The sequence below is a fragment of the Arvicanthis niloticus genome, chromosome 24 (genome assembly GCF_011762505.2).
Source record: "Arvicanthis niloticus isolate mArvNil1 chromosome 24, mArvNil1.pat.X, whole genome shotgun sequence".
Classification (NCBI taxonomy): Eukaryota; Metazoa; Chordata; class Mammalia; order Rodentia; family Muridae; genus Arvicanthis; species Arvicanthis niloticus.
Window position 1 is genome coordinate 39634922 of NC_133432.1, and position 27945 is coordinate 39662866.

The 27945-nt window shown below is 37.8% G+C and overlaps 1 protein-coding gene across 1 annotated transcript in view; it reads right to left on the reverse strand.

Annotated features, from left to right (window-relative positions):
* The window catches only part of Pds5b (PDS5 cohesin associated factor B), a 135477-nt gene that overhangs the window by 33945 nt on the left and 73587 nt on the right, over nt 1-27945 (reverse strand). Inside the window, 7 exon segments of the mRNA XM_076923832.1 lie at nt 2039-2199; nt 8628-8733; nt 17025-17140; nt 18936-19075; nt 21419-21467; nt 23203-23284; nt 27631-27744. Of these exon segments, the coding sequence (XP_076779947.1) occupies nt 2039-2199; nt 8628-8733; nt 17025-17140; nt 18936-19075; nt 21419-21467; nt 23203-23284; nt 27631-27744 (768 nt within the window).

Sequence of the window (27945 nt, forward strand, 5' to 3'; positions counted from 1 at the left end):
CAGAGTGTTTAAAAAGACAAGCCCCTTCATCTTGATGGTGACAAAAGCATACACTGAGAAAGGTCAGCCTCTGCAGCAAATGGCACGGGAAAACCTGGATCTCCTCAGCAGGTAGGAAATAGTCTCACTCTGAACAAATGTGGATCAAAGACCTTAATGGAAGACTCTGAAAATTCTAGCAGGAAGCTTCAGGATAGAGGCTTGAGCCAGGATTTTCTGAAAATAACATCAATAGCTCAGGAAATAATCCCAAGAATCAACAAATGGGACTGCACAAAATTCAGAACCTAATGCACAACAACAACAAAAATAATAACAGTGATAGTATTCAGAATAGAAACTTTTAACAGCTCTCTATCTGACAGGAAATTAGTATCTTGAAATTATAAAGTATCCCAACACCAAACAAACCGAGATACACATGTCCCAAGTCCACCAATAATAGACAAATTAATGAAATAGATATTTACCAAAATAAGACAAACACACTTGGGAAAGTGCTCAACTCCCTTAGCCATCAGAAAAATGCAAAGTAAATGCAAGAAATTAGTGCTGTCAGGGACAGCTGAGAAATAGAACCTTATGCATGGCTGATGGCCATGTGGATGGAAGGGCTGCTACAGGAATCAGTAAGCAGTTTCAACAAAAAACAGAATGAAGTTTTAAAAAACGAAGTGATCCTGTTGTACCACTCCTGGATATACACCAGCAAGGACACTAAGGATCTCAAAGTATCTGCAAATCCATGGTACTGCAGCACAGTAGCCAAGATGTCCAACCAGAGTTCCACGTACACACACAAAAATCTGATTATATTTTATGAAAGGGGCAAATATAAGTAAAGTAAAAGGAGACAAATACATATCATACGTGTGTGTGTGTGTGTGTGTGTGTGTGTAAGTGTATAAGGAGGCCCATTATCTTGCATGCTAACTACAAAACTAAATAAGCAAAAGAAATAAGGAAAAAAATAGAAACTTTGCCTAAAGGGATATAGTTCCATAAATATTTGATATTGTAATTAAGTCTAAATTCAAATCACAGATTCACCTCTTGCTAGTTACGACCTAGAACCATTTGCTTGTCTGAATGTGAGATTTCTCACTTAGATTAAATAACATTCTGTTGGGTAATGCAGACAGTTTGACTGAGATAGCCTATCAGGTGAACATACAATATAGTATATAGTGTCCGTGTGTCCAGCCATTCTGCTCTCTGATCTGATTTGAGTAGCAAGAGAATCATCCCATTAAAAAATATACATACTGCCGGGCGGTGGTGGCGCACGCCTTTAATCCCAGCACTTGGGAGGCAGAGGCAGGCGGATTTCTGAGTTTGAGGCCAGCCTGGTCTACAGAGTGAGTTCCAGGACAGCCAGGGCTACACAGAGAAACCCTATCTCAAAAAACCAAACCAAACCAAACAAACAAACAAACAAACAAAAAATACTCACTTAAAAAAGTTAACAAAAAGTTCTAAACAATAGTGTTTCGTATTCTTACAAAACAGACTAATGTTATAAAATTCTGGTAGGTGTCTGCTTTTTAGATTTATTTATTTTACCTAGTAGATAAAAGCACTTAATGTGGACATGAAATGATCTGAGTTCAATTCTCACGGAAGCCACTAGGAAAGACAGCAACTCTACTGAGAGCTGTCCTGTGACCTGCCCAGGTGAAGTTGCATAGATGTGCTCGAAAGAACACACGTGTACACACACACACACACACACACACACACACACACACACACATGCAATTAATACCTCTGACATTTCTCAATATGCCTTAGATCCATGTAAAGTGTCCATCCTGTGCTACTGTACACCAGAACTACTTTATAATGAAATGGCTTTTAAGTTTTTAAGCAATACTGAAGCATCAGAAAGATGTACCATAGTTGTCTTCTATCTTAGACACCTAAAATAACAACCAATGTTTTCTCAAAACAAAGAAAAGTCTACTCAATTATAAAGAATTAACTAAAATTCTCTAGAAACAGTATATCCAAAATAATTATCAGAAAAAGCCAAACTCACGATCTGATGTGAGGGAAATCCTCTTCAATTTTGCTTCCTGTGTTTTTGAAAATTTGTAGGGCAGCTTCTGCCACCTTTTCATCATCCATCTTCAGACAAGCCAGAAGGGATTCAAATGTCTCGGCAGAGTGAAATGAGATAGGGTGTGTAAAAGACAGCACCTACAGAGGGTTCAGAAACATTGCCTGTAAAATCTTTCTTTTCTTGTTTGTAATATACATGTAAAGAACATACTAGAAATAGTACTAGTCAAAAATCAATTTAGGGTTAACTATGCTTATGTTCCTGTATGGAAGGCTAATATATTTCTAGTCAAAATAATTTGAACTTTGATGATTATTTTTTTAAGGGGTAGGGCATAAGGGTAGGAGAAAGGGGAATATACAGGAAGTTTACCCCCCCCCCCCAATAACATTAAAAGAGACCAGGTTAGCTTTTAAAAAAAATTAGGAAATGTGTACTACCAGGTCATAAAGGTACTAAAAGTACAATAACCAAATCAACATGGTAAAAGCAGTAGAAGAAATCACCAAGCAAAGCAAGAGAAGGCCAGCATTTTTAAGAACCTTGACACAGATCCTAATAGACTTTCAGTAGGCAACAGCATACAGCTCAGCTTAGGAGAGTGCATTCTGAGCACACGCACGGCCCTGTATTTGATCCCCACACTGCAAAGATCTGAAATTGGTGGTACATGCTTTTAATCCCATCATCAAGGAGTAGACATACATGGATTAGGAAGTCAGGGTTTTCCTCAACTACCTACAAAGTGAGGCCACCCTAGGCTACATGAGACCGCCTCAAAAACAAAGTAAACAAAAAAGCTGCATAGAGCTAGGTCTAGTGGTGCACAACTCTGATCGCAACACTCAGGAAACAGGTAGATCACTATGAGTCTGCGGCAAACCTGGTCTACACAGTAAGACTTGGTCTCAAAAGACAAACAAATAAAAAACAGGTAATAGAAAATTATTAATCCCAAGAAAAACACATACCTAGTAGGAGAAAATCACATCAAACAATTCTTGGTATATTCGTTCACAATAATAGGTCATATTTAAATTTAAAAAAAACCTTTGGTTGTATGAGTGTGTATGAAATATGTGAGTGTGCTTGTCTGTCTGTGAGTATGTGGTGGTCGGAGGTCACTCTGGGTATCTTTCTCTCTAACTCTTCACCTTTTCTCTTTCCAAATGTGGTCTCCCACCTAGTCTGAAGCTCACAGTTTCAGCTAGTGGAGCTGGCAAACAAGTCCCCAGGACCTGTCTGCCTCTGTCCCTCTTACACTGGGGATCCAAACTCAGGTCCTCATGCTTATAAAGCAAGCACTTCACCCACTGAGCCATCTTCTAAGACCCACTACAGGATTAATAGTGTAGGATAGTGAAATTTTGAATACAAAATGTAAAAAATACCAAACAGCATAAAAATTATATATGTGTATATATATGTATATATATATATTCTTATTTCAAAGATTTGTAAATAATCAGAATAAATAACTTTATTAACAAAAATGCAAATAAGAAAGCTAAAGGTTCCGTTAAAATAAATAAAAATTTCTGGGAAATATATGATATATGATGGCAAAGATAAAAATCACTCAGGAAACTAATAAAGCATTTTTGAATACTCAATATCTGAGTAAATATGGTTTATAGTTTCAAATGGTTTGAATATAGAATGTAGGTAACCAGAGGCATGCCTATGAAGGACATAACTCTTTTACTCTGTCTCTGACCCCTGGCCACCGTAAGATAAGCAGTTACAGCCTACAGTGTGCACCGTCTAGGATTTCTGCCACATCGTGGGCAGACGATAAAGACAACTGACAAGTAGGGTAAAAATCTCTACACCTATGAGCCAACTAAGTCTCTGTTTTTTCTCAGGTATTTTATCACGATGACGACAGGCTGGCTAAAAAAGAAAATGAAACCTTTGAAGCTGGTTTATAGAGAAACTGGGAAAGACAGGTAGAAAAAGGTTCCAGTGGGGCTTGGGGGAAAAAACCCAGAAGGCTGATAGCAATAGAAAGGACTATAGGTTTGACCAGGGTTCTACTGGGAACTTCCCTAGAGAAAGGCAGCTGTGTCAAGTCTAGCAACTTGCCTCTGTTTTGTTGGTGCCCTGGGAATGTGTGTGAGGCTATATTTAAAAGTGATGAACTGGTATGGAAAATATCAAGATACTTTGACATTTGGAATATAGCATGAAGATTACTGGCTGCTTTTAGTCAGCATTATAGGAAGAGTAAGGAACAAAGAGACAGAATAAAGAATGTAAAATTTGCAGTTTGTCTATAAAGAAAGCTGGGTTAAAGAGTAAGTGGTTACTGAAGAGATCAGCAAAAAGAAGCCAAATACTCTGCTTCAGGACAGTAGGAAAGATGTCATGAGGGCACAGATTCAAGAATATGAGAGTATAAAACTGTTGCGGTAAATCTCTCGCTCATTGGTAGTCCATAGAAGAAAAGACACAAGTCAATAAGTATCAAATGAATGCTGCATGCCTAGATTGGGCAGATTTACCATTAAACTACACTATTCCCCGGCTATAAGAGTTCTTAACAACTTGCAGTTTCCTAGGTCAAGGCCTTCTTCGTCTTCTCTCTCTCCACCCACTGCCCTCTGCTTCGACCATTCTTTTCGACCATTTCCTTCTTTTAAGGACTTGCTTCCAGAACTTTTCCAGAACAGCTAGCTTGCCTGTCCTGTCTTTCTGACTGTAATAGTTATGGTGTCAGCTTTGCTATGAACTTTCTCAGTACACAGTGACTTCAAGGCAAATGATGCCAGCTAACTCTACTTTGACTAAGCCAATTTTCCTGTTTCCCTTTGGGCCCCCAGATGGGAATTCTTCACCCCAATTCAACTGGAAGCAGACAAAAGGAGATCATCGCCCCAGTTCCTTATGTTGGGGTGGACGGTTCTGGTTACTTTGTAAATTATACATGTGTTGTAATTTAAGGAATACTTTACAAATGTAGCTTCAGACAGGAAGGGAATTAGAGAGCTAAATCTCAGGAATTAAGTGGGATTAATATTTTACTCTTATATAGGCATTGTGCCTGTATAACTCATACAGAAATACAAAGCTTAGACCCAGTTTAAAAAAAAAAAAAAGGTATATCTTACATTGGTAAGAAATCTTTATGATAGTTACAAGGTTGAAATTATAATCTCTTACATTGATATGGAATTTATTTTATACAAATTTAGGGTTTTCACTGGCATAAGTTTCTTATTAATACAAAAGTGGGATTAATATATTACTCTCATGTAGGCATTGTACCTATATATCTTATTTAGAAATACAAGGCTTAGACCCAGTCCTTTTTAATCAAAAAAAAAAAAAAAATTAGTGGAAAGGAATTAACAGACAACTGTTCAGATTGACTTACATAGTTGATTTTCAAAAACGTCAGAAATCCATAGAATTGACATTACAAACATTCTTATATAAACATTTATTTTATTGGAGACCTATCTGATCCTGACAGCTTCCCAGTCTTGGATTCTAAGAAGAAATTGAGCATCTTTGGAGTTACACCAGTTGTGGTACGACAGCCACTAGGCAAGAATTGCCTCTTTTCATCTACAGACGAAATAGTGTGCAAAAAAGAAACACACTTGCAGAATAGTCGACTGATTATATCTGCCAAGACAGAGTAATCAGCCCTTAGTAATTCTGCATTACTAGGTCTGTCAGATGATTCCTGGGCCAGAAGACTGAAGACCAGATGCTCCAACGTTTTGAAATAAGGAACTGTCTAGATGTTCAGTGGTCTATTTAAATTCATTGAGTTTAGAAGCCACGCTTTGTGCTTCCCATATCTTTATTTAACTGAGTCATTCTGGATTTCTGATGGGGTTGAAGATTTATAATCTCACAGCCAACCCAGGCTATTTACTTTGAGAGGATGGTTTTCAGATGCTATTCATTTTGAAGACAGGACATAAGCCAGGTTCAGAACTAAGTTTTTTAATTGAGAGAGATGGCAAAGGTTCTATTTAGTTAACAAAAATGATGGACTGGGTGTTAGGTTTATCTTGTACTTTAACAATCACAACATGGTAATATAGTTAGTGTTCAATTAATATGTGAAAAGAAAAAAAAAATTTTTTTATTATTGGACAAAAAGGGGGAAATGTGGTGGATAGCCCTAGCCTCTTGTTGTCATGGTAACTCTACTCCTGGGAGGGGCTGAGAAGAAGGAGTGAATCTTGTAAACCTTCTGTCCAATCAAATTTGTTAAATAAAGGCTACAGCCAGTGATTGGGCAGTAGAAGAGGAGTGGGAGGAGCCAGAGGCAGGAAAAGAGGAAGACCAGGGAGCCATCAGATGGAGAAGCGGCGGAGTTGGCAGTTGGTCAAAGCAGAGGGCAGTTGGTGGAGAAAGAGAAGACGAAGAAGGCCTTGACCTAGGAAACTGCAAGTTGTTAAGAGCTCTTATAGCCGGGGAATAGTGTAGTTTAATGGTAAATCTGCCCAATCTAGGCATGCAGCATTCATTTGATACTTATTGACTTGTGTCTTTTCTTCTATGGACTACCAATGGGCGAGAGAGTTACCGCAACATAAAACCACCTGAAAGGCAGTTGTTAGCAGGAGGATTCTAACATGCCCTGCTTGGACAAGTAGTCATTTGCCCAGAAATCACTTCCCAGCATGACTGCTGCAGACACAGTCAACTGTGTCCAGCGCCTAATTGATTTGGTGAGAAACTTTAGCATCTTCCATCTAATGCTAGCTTTTCAGGCATGCAAAATGCAACTATTGTGAGTCATGGAAACTTCCATGCAGACTTCAAACTAGGATCATACTCCCTGTTGACATCCTTGGCAGAGTGATATGCAGCTCTAAGAGTGAACTCAGGGCTGTAGTGAAGACCCTAGAGAGGTGGACATGCCAGTCCACAAAATGTCTGCTAAGGAAAATTCTAGGCAGTGCAGAGAACTAGCCTCTAAGAATGATTCTAAGTCCTTTAGGAAGGAAGGGTATAGGGGCAGGGCTGCCTGTGCCCTTTGAAGCTCACTCACACTGTGTGCTGCAGATGCTGGACTGAGTTACAGGATCCAATGCTTCCCTTGTTAGAATCTGACCTTGCTTCAGACCCACCCCTCTTTTCTATACACCCATTCCTCCCTTTTGGAACAGACAAGTATACCTTGTCCACATCAAATGCATGCAATTTGTTTTTGACTTTCCACAAGTACTCTCAGAAAAGATGTTCCTTGATTCTCAAAGATTTTGAAGTTTAATTGTTTGAAAACAATGGAACTGCCAAAACCTTGAAGGTCCAATGAAATGGAAAACATGTTCTGCAATATGAGATGAACGAGCTTTAGGCGCCAAGGTGAAATAGTATAGTTCAATCTAAAAGTATGTCCCCCAGAGGCTCCTGTCTGGTCATAAGATGATTGGCATATAAAGACTAATTAGAGTATGAGGATTCTAACTTCCCCAAAGGACTAATCCACTTATGAATTCACAGCTAAGGGGTGCCTTGGAAGGGTATATATTTTTGGAAGAGTATACATGGGGAAGAAACCCTAGACCTATTTTTCCCTCTGTGTTTCTCAACTGCTATAAAGTAAACATACCTCACCTCAGGCCCAGAGACAAATGGAACCAAGTGACTCTGGACAAAGGTCTGAGAATCATGAGCCAGGATAAGTCCTTCTTCCCTCAATTTACTTTCTTAGGTACCTTGACAAAGTGACAAAACCTGACCAAATAACATTCTACTTATTTGTCTATAGTATTAACTATGATACCACAGTTTATAACCTAAGTATAATAATTTTATTCCTCAAATATTAAAAAGCAAAGAAAATTAAAAGTTCATTCAAATCAAAATTTTAAAGAAAAGATTGAGTTATAAGAAGGTATACAAACAATAAACAATTAATGAAATCCGAAATTATTAATGTACAGAAGGTTGATCACAAGTTAACACTTCTACTACATGGGAAGAAGTGCTCAGAGGCAACTAATATCCCAATCTCTCAGACCGTAACAATAACAGCTCTTCAAAATGTTATCACTAAGAAATGCTTATCTTTAACAACCAAAACCAAAGCAAAATAGAACAATCAGTGTGTTTGTAAGCTAGATAAAATGGCATTTTAACTAAATAAAACTCATTAAAATGAAATTTAAAAACTGTGTTTATGAATGAAAGTCTTCTAAATACTGTTATAACTGCTACACTGTCAACAATGTGGTGACATACATGCAGTCATCAAAAGGCTCACTTTGAAAGGCACCCTCTGTCGTCACTAATGAGTCCTCGGTATAGCCCTCTAACATTAAGTTTGATAACAGAACTTAAAACTGAAACATGAAGAAATTTCCATTTGATTATTTTTTTAAACAAAGATACCTTCTCATTAGGTTATACAACTTTGAGAAGCAAATCTTAGAAATAAGTGGTACAAGCCCCCAATGTCAGAATCTAGAAAGCAAGCCTAGCAGATCTGTACCTTGATATCAAGTTTCAGACCAGTCAGAGCTACAGTGAGGCCTTTAAAAACAAACATAAGAATCTGGTTGTCTACTCAGACACTTAAGTTTAGACAAGTATTTACCTTGAGCAGCTCAAGGCCTGCCCTGATAGCTTGATCAGTTGGAACGCCCTCATCTTCATCATCTGCTGTTCCATCTATTGACTTATTCACTTGCTTGATAAGAGCACTAAAGGATGATGAGAAAACAAAAGTGTTATTTCTTCCAAGTATAATACATTAGCAGTATCTGAGGAAAGTACCTAAATATTAAGTAGTTACACAGTGTACAATATTTCTGTATGGTTGTTTTCCAAACATTATTATAAAACAAGTAACAGCAAAATATCTTTTCAAAGTATGTTCTCTTCCTTTACCCATTCAAATGAAACCCAAGTGCTACCTGATTTGCTCTTTCTGACTGCCATCTGTTCCTTTAATAGTGTCTTTTCAGTGGAAGGCCTAGCATTCTAAAACTATTTACTACACAATACTCTGTGTCAGATAAAAATCCAAGGCAGAAATCACCGACCTGCTGCTAAAATTGTAACACACACAACAAAACCTTGTAAAAGAGACCATAAGAAAACTAGCAATGGTTTTCAGTTTTAGAAAAATGCTGATCTTGCTATAAACAAACATTAGTACTGCACTGATACCAACTTAAAGCAATCATTTACACCAATGCACACTTGTTCTTTTTACAAGCATCAAGTAACAACGTAACAGTATGGATATAAAGCACACCAAAATAAAAGTTTGTGCAATGTTCCTTAAAATATTTAGTAGAGTTGTTTCTTCAAAAATACTTTATACTCAAATTTAGTATCAACAATGGAATAAAATATATCTGTCTCTTCAACAAGAATTTAAAATTTTCTTACATATAAAGTCTATTTTTAGCTGGCAAGATAGTTCAGGTTGACTAGCCCTTGCCACCCAGCCTGGTTACTTGATCATGATTCACAGGACACACAAGGTAGGAAAGACCCAATCCTGTATGTGGTCCTGACCTGTAGGAGGAGCTAAGGTGGGAGGAGTAAGAAGAGGAAGAGGAGAAGGAAGAGAAGGAAGAGGAGGAGCTAGGACAGCAGAGATGTAAGAGGATGAAGAGCCATGCAGGTGTGGAGAGCAGTCCTGGGTAACAACTTATATTTAGGATAGCTAATTGGGAAACACCTCTAATTGTATGGGCATATTGTTATTGAGCATTCCCAAACATATAAAGCCTTTGATTAATATTTAAGCATTAGAGTCCCATTTCCTACGGAGCCCGTGTGGATGGCAGGATAGTCTAGGCTCAGCCAAACATTGTGGAGACAGCTTAGAAGATTGGCAGTCATCTCCCACGCTGGCATCTCACAGGGCCAGTGTCTCTGGCAGCTTAAGCCGGCAGGCAGCTCGTGGCCACAGGCCTTGACTAGCAGGGAACATGGCACCCCATTCACAAGACAGATCGGGTGCCACTATTTTAAATATATCCCGCAACACTGACCTCCACCCTATAGATGCACCACTCTAAATACATACACTTATACAATCATGTCCACACTAAAAAAAGTTTATTTCTCTAAAATATTTTCATTTACATATTGTTTTCCTAAGTAAGTTTTCTCTTTTAGGTTTCCATAAAAATGACTTTTCCCTAGTTTCATACTTCTAATTACCCAAATAAAAATCTCCAACCTGAATCATATTGCCAACAATTTCACAATTCTTCTATAAAGTAGCAAGATTAAAAATTTTAACTTTTGTTTTCTTTTATAATAATAGTAGGACAGCCACAAGTAAGTAAACACACACATATTAACAGAATCATCTACCCCTTCTGGTCTGGGCCAGAGCACTGAGCAGAGCTTGGGTGGCAGCTCTGCCCCCAACCTCCAAGAACCCAGAGGAAGCGGGGATCCCAGGCGCTCTAACTCAGGCAGTATCTTAGGTAAGCAGACAGCAGGGCCCGCCCTAAACAGGGAGTAACTGGGAACCAAAAGGACCCAGGAAGTCACTCCCGTCCCGGAACACTGGTTCCTTCCTGTCTGGGCCAGAGCACTGAGCAGATCTTGGGTGGCAGCTCTGTCCCCAACCTCCAAGAACCCAGAGGAAGCGGGGATCCCAGGCGCTCTAACTTGGACAGTGTCTTAGAAACTAGTTCTCAGATCTGAGGCCTGGATCAGACCTCTGCCAGGTCTGCTGTTGTGTGGACCCCGGATTCCACCTGAGACCACTCAACCCAGAGCTACAGAGGAACAACTAAACTCAGAGCGTCAGACAACATATCCTGAGATATTCTAGAGGAGACACTGCACCCAGAACAGCAGACACATAGCTGGACTACTACGTTGGAGGCACCATATCCTGAGGCATCCTAGAGGTACCACTGTAATCAGTGCAGCTGGAAAAGATCACAGAGACATCTGGACCCCTAGGAGATCAGACACAAGCTAGATAACTGGAAAGGCAGGCTTCAGTCAGAGACAGAAAGTACAGGCAGCACTAGAGTTAACCAGATGGCAAAAGGCAAGAGCAAGAATGTAAGCAACAGAAACCAAAGTTACATGGCACCATCAGAACCCAGCTCCCCCATCAGAGCAAGCTCTGAACACCAGAAAAGCAGGATTCAGAATTAAAATCACTTCTCATGATGATGATAGAGGGCTTTAAGAAAGACATAAATAACACTCTCAAAGAACTTAAGGAGAGCACTGGTAGACAGATAGAAACCCTTAAAGAGGAAACACAAAAATCCCTTAAGGAATTGCAAGAAAATGCAACCAAACGGGAAAAGGAATTAAACAGAACCATGCAGGATCTAAAAATGGAAGTAGAAACAATAAAGAAATCACAAAGGGACAATACCCTGGAGATAGAAAACCTAAAAAAAAGATCAGGAGTCATAGACACAAGTATCACCAACAGAATACAAGAGATGGAAGAGAGAATCTCATGTGCAGAAGATACCATGGAAAACATTGACACAACTGTCAAAGAAAATGCAAAATACAAAAAGCTACTAACCCAAAATATACAAGAAATCCAAGACACAATGAGAAGGCCAAACCTAAGGATAATAGGTATAGATGAGGGGGAAGACTCCCAACTAAAAGGACCAGTAAATATCCTCAACAAAATTATAGAGGAAAACTTCCCTAACCTAAAGAAAGAGATGTCCATAAATATACAAGAAGCCTACAGAACTCCAAATAGTTTAGACCAGAAAAGAGATACTTCCCCCCATATAATAGTCAAAACACCAAATGTACAAAACAAAGAAAAAATACTAAAAGCAGTAAGGGAAAAAGGCAAAGTAACATATAATATTCCATGACAAATCCAAATTTACACAGTATCTCAACACAAATCCAGCACTTCAAAGAATAATTGGTGGAAAACTCCAACACAAGGAGGGAAACTACAACCTAGAAAAAGCAAGAAAGTAATCTTCCAAAAACCCCAAAAGAAGAGAGTTACACAAACATATCTCCACGAATGTTAGCCCAAAAGCTTGGATTAGGGAAGACTCAACCCACAGACCACATGAAGCTCATGAAGAAGGAAGACCAAGAGGGGATGCCTCAGTTCTACTTAGAACGAGAAACAAAAATGCTCAAGGGAGCAAATAGGGAAACAAAACATGGAACAGAAACTGAAGGAGGGGCCATCAGGAGACCTTTCCACCTGGGTATTCACCCCATGTACAGCCACCTAAGCTAAACACTGTTGTGGATGGCTGGAAGTGCATAATGTGAGGCACATGATATAGCTGTCTCCTTAGAGGTCTGCCAAAGACTAACACACTCAGAGGACGATGCTCACAGTTAACCACTGATATGATCAGGGGTTTCCCAATGGAGAACTTAGTGAGAGGACTGAAGGAGCAGAAAGGGTTAGTGACCCCAGGTGGAAAGCAACAATACCAAACAACCAGAGCCCCCCAGGGTCTAAACCACCAGCCTGGGAACACATAGGGAGGGACCCAAGACTCCAGAGGTATATGTAGGAGAGGATGGCCTTGTGGGACATAGGTGGGAGAGGAGTTTCTTGGTCCCATTAAAAAAAAAAAAAAAAAAAAGAACACACAGTGGGGGGGGGATGTGAAGGCGGGGAGAGGATAGTTTGGGGGGGTAGGTGCGGTCACTGCCTCATAGAAGCATGAGGAGGGGGATGGGATAGGAGGTTTCTGGGTGGTGGGAGGAAGTAGGGTAAGGGGATAAAATCTGAAACGTAAATACTACAACCAATTTTAACAAGCAAAAAAAAAAAGTCGTCAGAACCAGCATCTTTAAAAAAAATGTCAGGCCCCTGGGGGTGGGAATTTTTTTTTTTTTTATTGATATTAAAACTTGTTCTGAGAATTGTATATTGCAGAATACACAGCCTTGGTGTATCTACTCATCAAGCATACTGAGCAGACCTGCCCAAACCTCCGATATCCTGGAATTCCATCTGGATTCAGTGAAGACACAGCATCAGAGGCTTATCAACTTACTCTTCCCCCCACCCCTCTTCTAAAATCTCAACGCCCTTAATCAGCTTGAAGAAGTTAAAGAAGAGTCAGCGCCCCTATTCCCTGAGCTTGGGGACTAATGTGGTTAATAATGGTCTGTCTTTCTAGGGACAAGTAGTGGTTTTGTTGGAACAGGGGGGATTAGCTAGGACTTATTGCATAGCCATAACCTATTGGTAGAAATCAGTATAATTATTATCAAGATGAAGTTATAATTTCTTAAATGGTACAAAATTTACTTTGATTTCAAATGTAAGGTTTTCATTGGTATGAGCCTCTTATTAATATAAAAATGAGATGAATATTGATACTCACATGGGCATTGTGCCTGTATAACACATTTAGGAATACAAGGCCTAGACCCAGCCCTTTTTTAACTTTTTTAACTGATTTGGGACGGTTAACCTATGAGTTAAGGGACTATAGCAAATTCATGGTTTTGAGTTTATTGTTAGGCTGTTTTCCATATTTTATTTAGAAATAGCTGAGAGGAGTGAACAGACAACAGTCCAGGTTACCTTACATGGATAGTTGGTTTTCAAAACATCAGAAGTCCATAGAACTGATGCTACAAATATTTATATATTAATGTTCATTTTGATTAGAGATCTGTCTGCTCCTGACAGCTTCCTGTCATGGATTCTAAGAAGAAATTGAGCATCTTTGGAGATACTCCAGTTGTGCGGTGACAGCCACTAGGCAAGAATTGCCTCTCTCCATCTACAGACAAATTACTGTCCAGAAAAGGACACACATGCAGAATAGTCAACTGATTATATCTGCCTAGACAGAGTAATCAGCCCTTAATAATTCTGCATCACTAAGGTCTGTCAGATGATTCTGGGCCAGAAGGCTGAAGATTTGATGTTCCAACGTTCGGTAGTATAGGGGCTTTTCAGGTGTTCAGTGGTCTCTATAAATTGGCTAAGTTTTAGAAGCTATGCTTAGTGCTTCCCATAACTTCAGTTAACTCAGTCATTCTGGATTTCTGATGGGGTTGAAGACCTATAGTCTCATAACCAATCCTGGCTATTTACTTTGAGAGAAAAGATCTGAGTAGATGGTTTTCAGCTGACATTCATTCTAAAGCCAAAAAGCCAGGATCAAAAGTAAGTGTTTTAGTTAGAAGAGATGACAGAGGTTCTGGTTAGTCAACAGAATGATGGACTGGGTATTAGGACTATCTTGTACCTCACTGGTACAATTAGGAATAAGTATGCTCTAATTGTATTTTGAGAGAAAAGTTCTACTTTAACAGGAAGAGTGATATGTAGGAGGAGCTAAGTGGGAAGGAGTACTGAGAGGAAGAGATGGAACAAGGAGAGAAGATGAAGAGGAGAAGCTAGGTGATGAGAGAGAGAAAGAGAGAGGGGGCATGGAGGCAGATGTTCACATGTCTCCACCAGTCAAAGATAGTTTTTATATCTAGGTTGGGTATTGGGTTACGCTTCTGATTGAGCATTACCAAACTTATAAATCCTTTGATTAACATTTTAAAAAAATCGTATAAAAGCAAAAAGGAAAGGGGGGCATGGGACAGGGGTGTTCTAGGGAGGGGAAATGTGGAAAGGGAATGGCATCTTAAATGTAAATAAAAAAAAAAAAAACAGTATCATCTAAAAACAACTACAGAGAAAGTCAGAGACAGAATGACAGACACAGAATGTAGCTGAGGAACATGAGCTAATCAGACACACAGCCTCAAGGGAGGCATCAGCCAGAAAAACAAAACATTGGCACACTACTTTTAAATCTGCTTCAGTATTCAGTGAGGAACAAATGACAAATATATCATATGTAATAAAACGCACTTTGTATGTTACCCAAAGAAATTAACCCAAAAATAATAATAAAAATAATCAGTGAGGTGATGTGTCAAAGCAAAGCTCTCAGAACAAGTGATTTTCTCTATCAGCAAAAGTCAGCTAAAAAGCACAGAGGGTATTTACATTGAGAAGCCACAGTACATAAGATATCTAAGAATACAAGTTGCTGACAGAATCCTCATGTCCTTGGGGAACAGAAAGTCTGAACCCATGTACACTCTGCCCATCTGGAAGACCAATTCGAGGAGGAGCAAAGGCTTCCTCTGTAAGGCAAATCTGGCAGGAAAACCTCAGGAAAATCTACATGGGTCCATGCAAAACATACAAGAATTTGTCCAACAATGTGGAAACACTTCAAAAAAATGGATCAACTTCTTCAATAAATGATTAATTAAACCAACTATCATATACAATAAAAACAGAAGAATCCTACACCTCCATTAAACTCCAGACCAATTACAGATGGAAATGTAGAAAACAGAATTACTCAATATACTAAAGTCCAAAAGAAATCAAACCCCAAAAACAATTATGTAATTTACTATTTATTAATAGACCTAGACTAAAACATTAGGATTAGAGCCTCATCATTCTTGTAATCAATTAACAAAAAACAAAAAATATTCCTCTGAGGTAGCCATAGAAAAATAAAAGAATTCCCCCAAAGAAATATAATTAACCAAGAACTGTTTGGTGAAGTTTTTCTCTGTATTTAAATGTTTATCAGTTGTAATAAAAACAAAAAACCAAAAAACCTTAAAGGTATCACCATCCACCCATCTATAAAATGCAGAGACGGAAAGGCGCTGTCCAGACAGCCTGCCTAAGGGGACTAATATAGCATCTCTCTGAAGACTCTGCAGCCACTTCCTGAGTCTAATTTAACACCTGCCACTGTTCTAAACCTGTAAGGGGGTTCCCATTCCATAAAGTCACCAAGAGAAATATCAAAATCCTCCAAGCATTATTATAAGTAGAAACTGCTACTTTTGGCCGTCTTTATGTTCTCATCATATACCTTCTGGATGACTATAAGTTCCTGAAACCAAAGGGCTGTTCTTGGTCCTCAGTCTGCCAGCTCACAGCATATACCTTTTACTTGTGAAAACGTTCACAATTTTTAAGTTGTAGAAATCTGAAACAACCTGCTCTTCTTACTTCTCTCTAATTTCCATATTGTAAAAAGGTTTTCATATCTGCTCATATTAATTTTTGTTCTCTATTCAATTTCAGCATAGCAGTCAATTCTCATAATTTTGTGAGTTCAAGGACAACCTGGGCCACCAAGAACTTATCCAAACAAATACAAGACATACAGAAAGGAGAGAAAGTAAAGGAAAGAAAGGAAGGGAAGGAAGGAAAGGAAGGAAAAAAAAGTAAAAAAATTTCTTGCCATGTCCAAAGAATAATTGTATGTTATCTACTTCAAAAAAGGGGGCGGGGCAGAGAAGACCCTTTTATTCTCTTCAAGATATCAGGATTCATTATGTGGACTTGAAACCTGTATTCCAATTCCTTCTAGGGGTACTCTTTTTACACTTTCCTCAAGTATGGTCTTCGTATGTTGTTCCCATCCTACTAGCATCTATTCATAGGCCACCACAACAAAGCCTTAAGTAATCTCTCTCCTCTCTCCTCTCTCCTCCACTCAGTACCTCAATCCGTGGTTCCCAAAAGATAAAGAGCAAACCAGAGCCCAAAGCTCAGTGTTAATAGCAGTCCACATCAAATCCCAGGCACACAGCACTCGCACCTCTTTATACTGTACTGTAACAGATACAAGTCACCTTCAAAACATCCCCTGTATCCCTATCCAGTGACTCTGGCATGTAACTTCTATGCCTACAATACTCTATCTCACATTTCTATAAAAGCAAAACCTTAGCTATGCTTTCTTCTTAGATAAAACAGTACCACCCAGAGATAGCCTTTTGAGCTTTCTGAAGTAATAAAGTGAAAGCAAAGTGAGAAAGAGGAAAAGCTAGCCAACTGAATATGAATGAATACAAGTTACACACACAAATATAGAGTATAGATGACTGCACATATAAATACAGAGAAGCAGCTGACTTGGTGACTTGGGATTGACATGACTGTGATTGTGCATGATTGGAAACACTGAGGAAGTTTGAGATTCTTAAGTACAAATACCTGATGGATTCAGTATCTATGTGTACAGGAGCTATCCTCTCCAAGAGAAACTTGATCATTTCCAAGAAAGGATTTGTAGGCTGTTTAGGGTTGCCCAACTTCTTAGTTATTTCACGCTGAAATGCAGATAAGTAAATTATTATAAAAATATATTTAAACATATCATTATCTTAAAATATTAAGAACCTATAACATTCTGTAATTCTAATACTAAAAAATACAACTCTATAGCTAAGCTTTAAAAAAACAAAAACTAGATTAAGAACTGACTACATTCCAAGTAAATATGATGTACATCATTAACATTCCAAGAAAACAAGATGCGTATTATGCAATATAGAAAAAAATCTCAACAACTATTTTGAGTAAAAACAAGGTTAGACTCTGATCTCATGTCATACATCAAAAAATAATTCAAAAGAATACAAATATAAGAGTAAAACCAGAATCAGAAAGACAAACTTCAGCAAGCAATGTTACCAAAGAAACTGTTAAGAAACCAAATTCCTAGACCTCATTCTGAAGATTCCCATTCAGCGCACCTGGGAAAGACCCAAGACTCATCTTTTTTCTAAAATGTATCTCAAGAGATAGATGGGTTTAAAAAAAAAAAAAAAAAAAAAAAAAAAAACACTAACATAAACATTTCTAATATATCTTAGTGTCTTTCCTGTTGTTATTATAAAATACCCTGATGAAAGCAACTAAGGGAGGGAGATTTATTTGGGCTAACAGTTCCCAAATCAGTCACATCAGAGAGGACACAGCTGAGCTTGAGGGAGCTAGTCATATCACACCATAATCAGGAACTGAGAACAATGAACACATGCATAGTAGCTTGGCTCTTTCTCCATGTACATTACAGTTCAGGATGCCCTGCCTAGGGAATGGTGCTGCCCACAGGTGGGTAGGTCTTCCTACCTCAATTAATACAATCAGATAACTCCTCACAGATATGTTCAGAGACTATCTTATAGACCAAGCTGAAAATTAACACTAACCTTTGCAACTGGCAATGGATTGGAATTTTATGATCAAGGCCCCCAAAGCAATACTCAAGAGGCAAATATTTTATCTATAGCGAGGTAAAAGTTGAAATCATGATATAAAAAAGAACATCACAAACAAAAGCTAACAGAAAATTATTGGCAACTTAACAATGACATGTTACAAACCAACTAATTGCAAGATAAAAAAATATTCTATAAAAATAGGCAGATTTTAAACATTCAATTCACAAAAGAAGTATAAAGGGTTAAAAAACTTAAGGAAAAAAGTGGTCAGAAAGTAAGCAAGTAAACAAATAATTCATATCGAACTATGCTTTGTTTGTTTTTACTTGGGTTTTGTCTCTAACAATCAGTGGACAGGATTATGACTGAGAAATACATGTTAAAGGCATTAAAACTGCACCATTAACCCAAGTAATTAATCTAATAATCTGTAGAAATCAAAAGCTTGTAAAAACAGTCAGTTATGAAAGTGTTGCACAGAAAAGCCAGAAGCATGGGTATGAAACTATAATGTCAGCTCCATAGGAAAGTACATCAGGAGTTTAGCTCAAGCCCAGTGTAGGCAGCAAGACCCCACTTCAAAAGAAAGAAGACAGGGAGGAGTTGTGAGAATGACCCGTGAATGTTAGTACTCACCAAGCTATAGAGTATGAATGAATGGCATGCTATGGAATTTAACACTATAAAAAACTAATGGAAAGGAAATGTGTAAAGTTCTTCATATAGGATAATTTCATTTTGAAAGGAAATTGAATGCAACTCTCTCTGCAAAAGTATTATAATTTATCTGAATTGTTACTTAACATTTCGTAAGTTGAAATAATGTAAAAAACAAGGTAGATGTACTGAAAGAGTTCTATGCATGTCCACACACGCGCTCTCCCTGCTGTCCCCTTACCACACAGCCTTCAGCCTGCTTGCAGGAGCATGTGGGACTAACAAGGGCTTCCAGCTGTTTCCGTATTTTCTCATCATCTTCCAACACTTGTGTGAATTTCTTCATGAAGTCCTGGGCCTTACCAGGATCTGGCAAATTTCCTTAAAATAAAATAAAGTTTCATAATTTCTCAAACTGATAAAAAAAATACATCCCATTTTGTATTTCTAATTAATAATCCTTATCTACAAATTAGTTTAACAAATTGGGAAGCACCATCAATACTTTCTGTAAGAGAAATCCGCTTCGGAGAAAATAGGAAAAAGCATCAGGGTTAAGAGATGTCCACAGGAAATACAGGTCGAGCCTTTCTAAAGAGTTCCTGACATCATCTGAAGACACCAAGTGGCAGCCTAAGCAACATCCTGTTCCTTAGACGCTGCTCACACTTTCCTGGAGAAGTCCCTAGGAGAGTCAGTTTATTACATTCCCCTATGCCTCCTTGTGCACTGTTACAATCATCCCAGATTACCCACATGGACATGCAGCATGTGGTACTGAAAGGCACTGAGCACATCATCCCAGTAGTAGTGCCTACTACGTAAGTCATTATTGGCAAGAAAGGATCACTCTGCAGAATTCACCACAGCATTCCTCTACTTTGTGCATCACAGCTCTTAAAGGAGCTAAGAAAATGGTGATCTTAACTGGTTCTGGTTTTCCTAGCAATTTAATTGCTCAGAAAAAAAACTGGACTAATAAAAGAAATTATAACTATCTTAAATGTAACATAGAAAATTTACAAGTCTCTTTTATTAGTTAATAACTAATAAAAGAAATTATAACTATCTTAAATGTAACATAGAAAATTTACAAGTCTCTGAGCAGTCCTTAAGTCTCAGCAAAAATGATCACTGCCTGTAGTAAGAATACTGTCCTATACTAATCATACAAAATACTTGCTGTATGGCCCTTTCAAGTCTCTATATACAGGAAAAAAAACTAGCATTAAAAAAAAGAGAGGCCTCGTTTGGTGGCCTACACTTGGAAGCCAATGGCAGGTGGATCTCTGAGTTCAAGGCCACCCTGGTCTGCAGTATGACCAGGGCTATACAGTGAGAGTCTGTCTCAAAAATAAAGAAACATGAGGACTTATAAAAAATGAATATCTACATAATAATTCTTTAAAAGTAAAATTTAAGCAGAAAAGTATTGGGAACAAGCTGTTAAAAGTTCTAGTGTAGAACTTTATAAATTATGTTCCAAAGATTCCAAATAATTCACTGGAATTTAACAGTATTGAGGACTTAAGAGTGTTTATAAATAATTTAAGAACCCCTTTACTGGAATACACATCATATTAAGGCCTGTTGTTTAGGAAAATGATATAAAGGATGGTGATATGGAAGAAGGAAAAGAGAGAACACCACCAAAAAAATTAATTCAGCATTTTATAAATGCATAGGAATTCTTTTCTCTACACTAGTAACCCCTGCAAGATACTAGCATCTCTGGAATCTAGAAAAGATTGTATTTTCTAGAAGAAAAGTGAATATTGAAGAAAAAAAAAAAATAACCACCGAGAATGGGGTCCTTAAGAGAATAGGATCCACAGCCAACTGCAGAGAACCAGACTAGCAGCTAGAGACCTTCCAGGAAGGGTTGGCTGAGACGGCTCTACTATCTGAGTCTCAGTGGCAGCTTAGTTCTGAATGGTCTCTTCAAAGTAGAATTCACAAGAGTGCCAAGTGACAATCACTAAGTTACTGTTCTCTTCAGTATCTTGGTGTTTGCTCTGAAGCAGCTACAATGTTTAGCTTGGCCTACAACTCTTCTTTATCGCCAAGTGAAGTGAGATACACCTACTCCACCAGGTGCGCCCAGTTCTCCTGTCAACAAGCTGCGTACAGTGACCAGGTGAGGGGGAAAGCAACTAAGGCCAGAGGCTAACATCAGTGAAGGGAACAACAATGGACACTCAATGTTCACAGCTAAGCTTGTGTAACAACTTCATTCTCAAAAATAACACACATACTTAAATTCTTTCTCGGGAGACAGAGGCAGGTGGATTTCTGAGTTCGAGGCCAGCCTGGTCTACAGAGTGAGTTCCAGGACAGCCAGGGCTACACAGAGAAATCCTGTCTTGAAAAACAAAACAAAACAAAACAAAACAAAACGCCAGGCAGTGGTGGCGCACGCCTTTAGTCCCAGCACTTGGGAGGCAGAGATAGGCACAGAGAAACCCTGTCTCAAAAAGAAAAAACAACAACAACAACAAAAAAAAATTCTTTCTCAAGCTTTCCTTATGTAGTAAAGAAAATTTAAAAATCTGGATAGTACAAAGAATAGCTGAAAATCAGGGAAAAAAGAAAGTGAGTTGTCTATTGTATAGCAAGCAAAAACACTAATAATTTCCTTGATTATTATAATGTAAAATTAAAATAATTTAAATTATTTAAAACCTCTAATTAACTTAAATTTTATAAAAGATTTAAAACACTTACTTGTAATAACCATCACTTTAGAAAATATGGCCTTGACACTGGCATCTGTCTGTAAATCACATACAAAAATGCACAATTAAAATTCACTAAGAAGAATACACAGGCATCTTCAACAACTCTCCAGACCATGGTTCTATCTTTCTTTAGTTATTTTAAGTCCTAGATAAATAGGTGGAGTTAAAAGTACAGAAGCCATGTGACAATGCTAAGTTCCTATCAATAGGCAAGAAAGAACAGCTCCATAGTTTGTGATCTCACACGAGTCACTCAACACTTGATTTAAGCTCCTAACATACTGCCTGGATCCTATTACAACTTCAATCATTCTGAAAATCAAGACTAGTGTTATCCGTGTGAATACAAGAACGTGCTATATTTCAGTAGCACTTTTGCACTTTGCACCTCCCTCTCTAAGGTAAATTAATAAAAAACTGGTAACAAAGAGAAGCATTTTCAGATGCTTCTAACAGAAGCATGCCAACTTCCGGCATGGTAACATTGAACCCATGCCTACTGACAACAAAAGCCACTAAAGTAATGTTTAGGTGTCTATTATTGAGGAAAACAGATCCCAACAGGTTTGAGATACTCACTGACCATAGTTAAAAGGCACTAGGCATGGTTATGTATGCCTTTAATCCCAGCACTCAGGAAGCTGAACCAGGAAGATATCTGTAAATTCTAAGCTAGCCCAATCTACTTGTTGAGTTTCAGGCCAGCAAGGGCTAAGTAGAAAGATCCTGTTATAAATATAAAAAGGGCCAAGGAGGTAGGGTGGGAGTGGGGGTGGGGAGGGGTGGCACACACCCTTGATCCCAGGACTCAGGAGACAGAGGCAGGTAGAATGCCAAGTTCAAGGCCAGCCTGGTAGACAAAGTGAGTTCTAGGACCGTCCTAGTTACACAAAAAAACCTTGTCTTGAAAAACAAATAAACAAAACCCAATAAAACAAGACAAAAAAGATTACAATTAGCCTATTTAAAACAAAACAAAAAAATTTTCAAATATAAACTTGAACTATACAAACAAGTGGCACAAAATGGCTTAGGTTTTAAAATCTTCACATCACAAAGATTAAAAAAAAAAAAGGTAAGAGTCACAATAAATCACTAAGACAATCTCTGCTAAATAACAGATAGTCTGCAGGCAACTCAGACATTTTTCCTCCTGGATGAACCAACGCTGTGCTATCTGCCTTCATCCTGCAAACAGGAGAGGAGTGTGCTGGAAGGGTGGCAAAGGCAAGGACTCTGAGCCAGTAATACAATAAAAAATAAAATAACTAACTTGTTTTCTCTGAATGTAATTTAAAATAACCAGCTACATTTTTTTTAGATAAATATATTTCAAAGCATCATTTTCAGAAAGGGAAGGTACTTGAAATCATTCTAAATGCCCCCAAATAAGTATTTACTGGATGAATACCACAATTTCAGATAAGATAATTCAGTTAGCAAATTGCTTGTTGTGCAAGTACCAGAACCTGAATTTAATTCCTAGAACTCACATAACAATGTAGACGTGGTGACATGCAATGTTAGGTCTAGTGCTGGCAATTTCCAGTTCAGAGATACTGTCTCAAAACAAAACAAAACAACCAAAAACCTAGACAGTACTGAGAAAAACACCTGACATTGTTTTCAAGGTTATAGACACACAGAATACCACCACATAATACCATAAAATTACTACAATATTAATTCTAAGTAAAGTTATAGGATATTAAGCTATAACTGGTAATAATTATAATACAAGCTATCTAAAATCTTTAAATTTTAACTTACCTTTGGCTGTTTAATTAAATCAAGCAAATCCTTTACTTGATGTCGGAGTAGATTTTGACATTTCCACATTTCATTCAATGCTCTGAAAAACACAAAAACATACAAAACAGGCTAAAAGTCCTTTCAGGATATTCCAAGTATCTAATTGTAATAAAACGGGGTGGGAGGTGAAAGACAAAACAGGAGAAATGAAGTAAAATCCACAGATTAAATAAAGGGCATCCCAGAAGCAAAGACTCAAATGGACCAACAGCAGGAGCAAAGCCTTTAGTCAGGGATTTGCCTAATGATGCTGCATTTGGTTTTGGATAAAAAGAGAAAATGAAGCATATTTGTAAGTTAAACAGGAGGACTGACGACAGACTATGAACCTGGGAAATAAAGGATGAAATGTGAAAGATGAAATCTAAGAGAAGCGTAAGAAAATGAGTATGACTGTAAAATATTTATCCCACTATGTGTCAACTTTAAATTGAAATTATCTACTGTTGGGAACATGTCTTCCTAGTAACTACATTGTTACAGAACTTCAGCACCACATATTTCTATGGAAATTTTATTCAAAGTATTTTTCATCCATTCACTTTGTGTACATGTATGTACAGGAATATGTGTATGCATTCATATGTGTAGGGTATCCATGTACATGGAGGTCAGAAGAAAACATCAAGGGTCACTCCTCAGACACCTTCCTTCTTTTGTTTGAGACTGGGTCTCTCACTGGCCTAAAGTAAACTCGGGTAGCTCACCAGCAAGCTCCAGGGATGTTCACACCTCTCACCCACACCTTTGCTGTGCACTAGGCTTTGTACATGGGCTCTGGAAACCTAAACTCAGAACCTCAGAACTGCAAAGTGTGCAGGCATAACTGTATGCACTTTACTGACTGAGCCACCTCTAAAGCCCACAGTTTATTTTCAGTTCAACCTCCGACACCACATACATGTGAGATACTGACAAGAAACAGTGACAAAATGCAGACATGTATAAAACAAGCTTTTCCGTGGACAGAAAGACAACTGTTCAATAATTTAATTCTCCTCTTTATCTAGGTTTCGAAATGCCACTAGAATTATTTAAAAAACTGAAACAATCTAGGTTTAAACTTGGGAACTTGCTAACAGTAAGAGTATTAGGACATTTTCCAGCATTGGGCATTTTTAAAGAGTGAAATTCTACTATTTTCAAGTGTAAAAGTTTCAGAGTCTCAGAGCATTAGTAATGAATGTAAATTCACAGACTAACTAAAAACAAAATGGTCACTTGCCAGAGAACTATGAAAATCTAAAACAAAGTATATGTTGCATAAATAAAACAAAAACTTTCAGGAAAACACTCTGTAAAATTATTTCTGAACTTCAAAGTCAAACAGACTCTGTCTCCTAGAAAAATTATAACTTCTGAAAGATTCATGTGTTAAAAATTGTCTTGAGTTAAAACAAAATTGTGTAATCTAGTATATTTATCACTTAAATATAAAATCCCCCAAATATAAAATCCCCCCAAAATCTAAAACCATTATAAACTATGACCATAGCTGAAATTAAAAAAAAAAAATGGCCCTCATTGACCAAGAATTTCTATTACAATGTATTTAAGAAAATTCTCTTAAGAATTTTAATCGAAATATTAAATAGCAAATGAATTTGCCCATATTTATTGTCTTGATGGGAAGTTCAATGAGTGGAAGGGGGACAACAGAAGGCACTAAGGGTGAAAATGAATGCAGGCACTCAGAAGAACCAGGCAGGAAGAGCTCTAGGAATTCCAGGCCTGCCAAAGATACAACGGAAGACCCTGCCTCAAAACAAGAATAAAACTGTCAGTGAAGACACTCTCTCTCTCTCTCTCTCTCTCTCTCTCTCTCTCTCTCTCTCTCTCTCTCTCTCTCTCCACACACACACACACACACACACACACACAAGATAATCCTATTTGTGTAATGTGCAAAAATAAATTACAGGAAACATACACATATAAATATATATATGATACTTTAAAGCTGTTTGTAATAGATAAGAAAAACAGACTGCAGTGTATCTTTGCAAGGAAAACAGAAGGGTAAAGGAGCTGGGCAATACACTCATAGGATGTTAACTATCACCAGGTTTTATCACTCACATGTATGTAGGTTTTGTTATTATCACACACAAGAAAATGTAAAGACTTTGGGGAAAACAGATATGTATAAATTAAGTTCCAAAAACTAGCTAATACAGACAATCAGCTAATTTCACAGTCAGTGGCAATAATCACTTTAAAATGACACCTACCTTAAATATGTTACTTTGAAACAGTTAAATATCATCCATGAACCACTTTTCATAAAACCAAAACCCTATTTACTAATCCAAATTGGAGTTTATTTTCAATGGTATTATTTCATAGCACATCTCTTAAAAATGAGTCCTTCCTTTTTTCTAATCTTGTTTTGTTTTGTTTTGAGACAAGGTTAGTCTGTGTAACTGTCATGGACTCCCTTTATAGACCAGGCTGACCTCAAACTCAAGAGATCCTGCCTGCCTGTACCTCCGAACGTCTGGGATTAAAGGTGAGTGCAACCACAACCTGGCAAGTGCTTACTTTTAAATTCTATCAAGTAAACTGAATTTTAAGGGAAAAGTAGTTTCTGTTTAGCATTATGGCTGCTATTTGTAATTTCTTCTTTTAATATAGAGTTATCTTCTTTTCCTTTCTATTTCTGGCATTAAACATCCCACCAATTGTCTTTCACTCCTTGAATTTAGAAGCTATATCTTCTGACTTTCTTTTGTAGGGATGAATTTAAACTTCTTTTTATATTTATACCTGACAAATGTATCAGTCAACATTTTTCCCTGGTGCACATATGATTAAGAGACATTTATATACTTTAATGTTTATTACCTATTCTCTTATATGTTATATAGTAACACTAATTTCCTTCCCACAAAGGCACGGCATCAACCAATCCCAACAACAGTGGGCAGTGAAGAAAGTTTCTGAAGACCATCCTGCTGTGCAAGGGAGGGTTCCAGGGCACTTGCAAGACAACACATGACACGGTGAGTGTGCTGCTTAAGTACCAGCCTACATGCTTCCTACTTCCTTCTAAAGCCATAGTCCCAAAGCCTCAGCTAGTTAGACTTACAGAAATCTTTGAACCTTTTGTTGTTTCTTGAACATGATTCCTTCCTTCTATACCTGCCTTTCTCATAAAATAAAAGCAAGTATACAGACTCATATTCCTAAATTCTTCCACAAGGGATTTCTGGATTCATATTTAAAAATATGTTTATTAACTTACTCTTAAGTGGTATTCGGTCAAAGCCAGATTTTACTGAGATTTCCAAATAACGTGACGCATATCAATCATACTTTATCCAGTTTAATGGGCCACCAATTGTACCACTGGAACAAGGGTGAACAACTAACCTCAACTAAACAAGAAATTTGAGAATGCATCCAATTTCTGAAAAGACTCCCAACATAGTAAACAGTAGTAGTAGGTATTGCTACGTGTAGTTAAAAGATTAAATGCTGTAACCAAGTAGCACTGACTCAAATCCTGGCTCTCTTACTATTTGACTATCAAATTAAGCTCTGTATCAGTCTGCTTATCTTGCATAAATATAACGTTTGCTGCTACTTTTCAGTTGCATAGTAAAAGCAGAGACAGAGGTCCAGATTCCAGAGCATGTATCAACAACTACATCTCCAGATAAAGTAACTGTAGTACATAGAACTATGGAAATAAGGATGAAAGGCCACTCAAATGTTCAAGTGTCCTTAGACTTCCAATTTCAGAGACTTACTCCTCAACAGATCTAATTATGTTTGCTGGAATGCCATGAGTCTAAATTTCTAAACCTTTAAGAAATCTTCACACCTTAAACTGATTCAGTCAGATTAGCATATATCTACTATATAAAAATGCCAATTCCCTCCCCAGACAACTAAACGTACGTTTTCAATGAAACATGGGAATAAAAATATATGTGCGAGACAAACCCTAACGCTAACCTACAACACTAAATTGAGAACAAACAGCAAAGAAATTTTTACTCTACTGCACTACAGAATAATTTAGATTAGTACCGTGTTAAGAGTAGGAAGATAGTATTTTCATAATGTGGACCTTTTTAACACCTGGGGGTGGGGAAAGTAGGTATATCACCTTTCTTGAAATGCCATCAACATGAAAATCTAAAGAGAGAGAGAAATCAAGTCCTTAATGATTTCATGCCAAACAGCTCTAGCCAGCTTTAACTGCTGTTATATCTGCTTACATCACAGGTTGGCGACAAACTTTCTAAAAAGAAGAAACAGCCCAGTAGTTTCTTGGGTCTTGGACCTTTGAACAATGCTTACATTAACGTAGTCTCCATGACCACTGAGCCCCCCTCCCATCCACTGCAAGAGAAAGAGCAGCACAGCATGCAGACGTACTTCACAGCGTTCAAATCCAGTGTGGCGTACAAGTAATACAAGCACTTCATCCGCTCCGTAGTTTCCAGATTGTGAGGAACCATGTACTGAGCAAAGATCCGCTCAACAAGTAACCTATAAAAGAAAAGACTCTTTAAGTACACCAACTTTGTATTTAAAATGATAAAAATTACAAATGAAGTAAGCCCCTTCTTCCCAGAGTGGAGAAGAGACTTCTTCTATCTAAGAGGATCCTAAGGAAGGCCTTAGATCTATATGTCTGCAACAATCCTACACACAGCTAACAGTAAAATGACCTTGGGAATTGTGCATCAT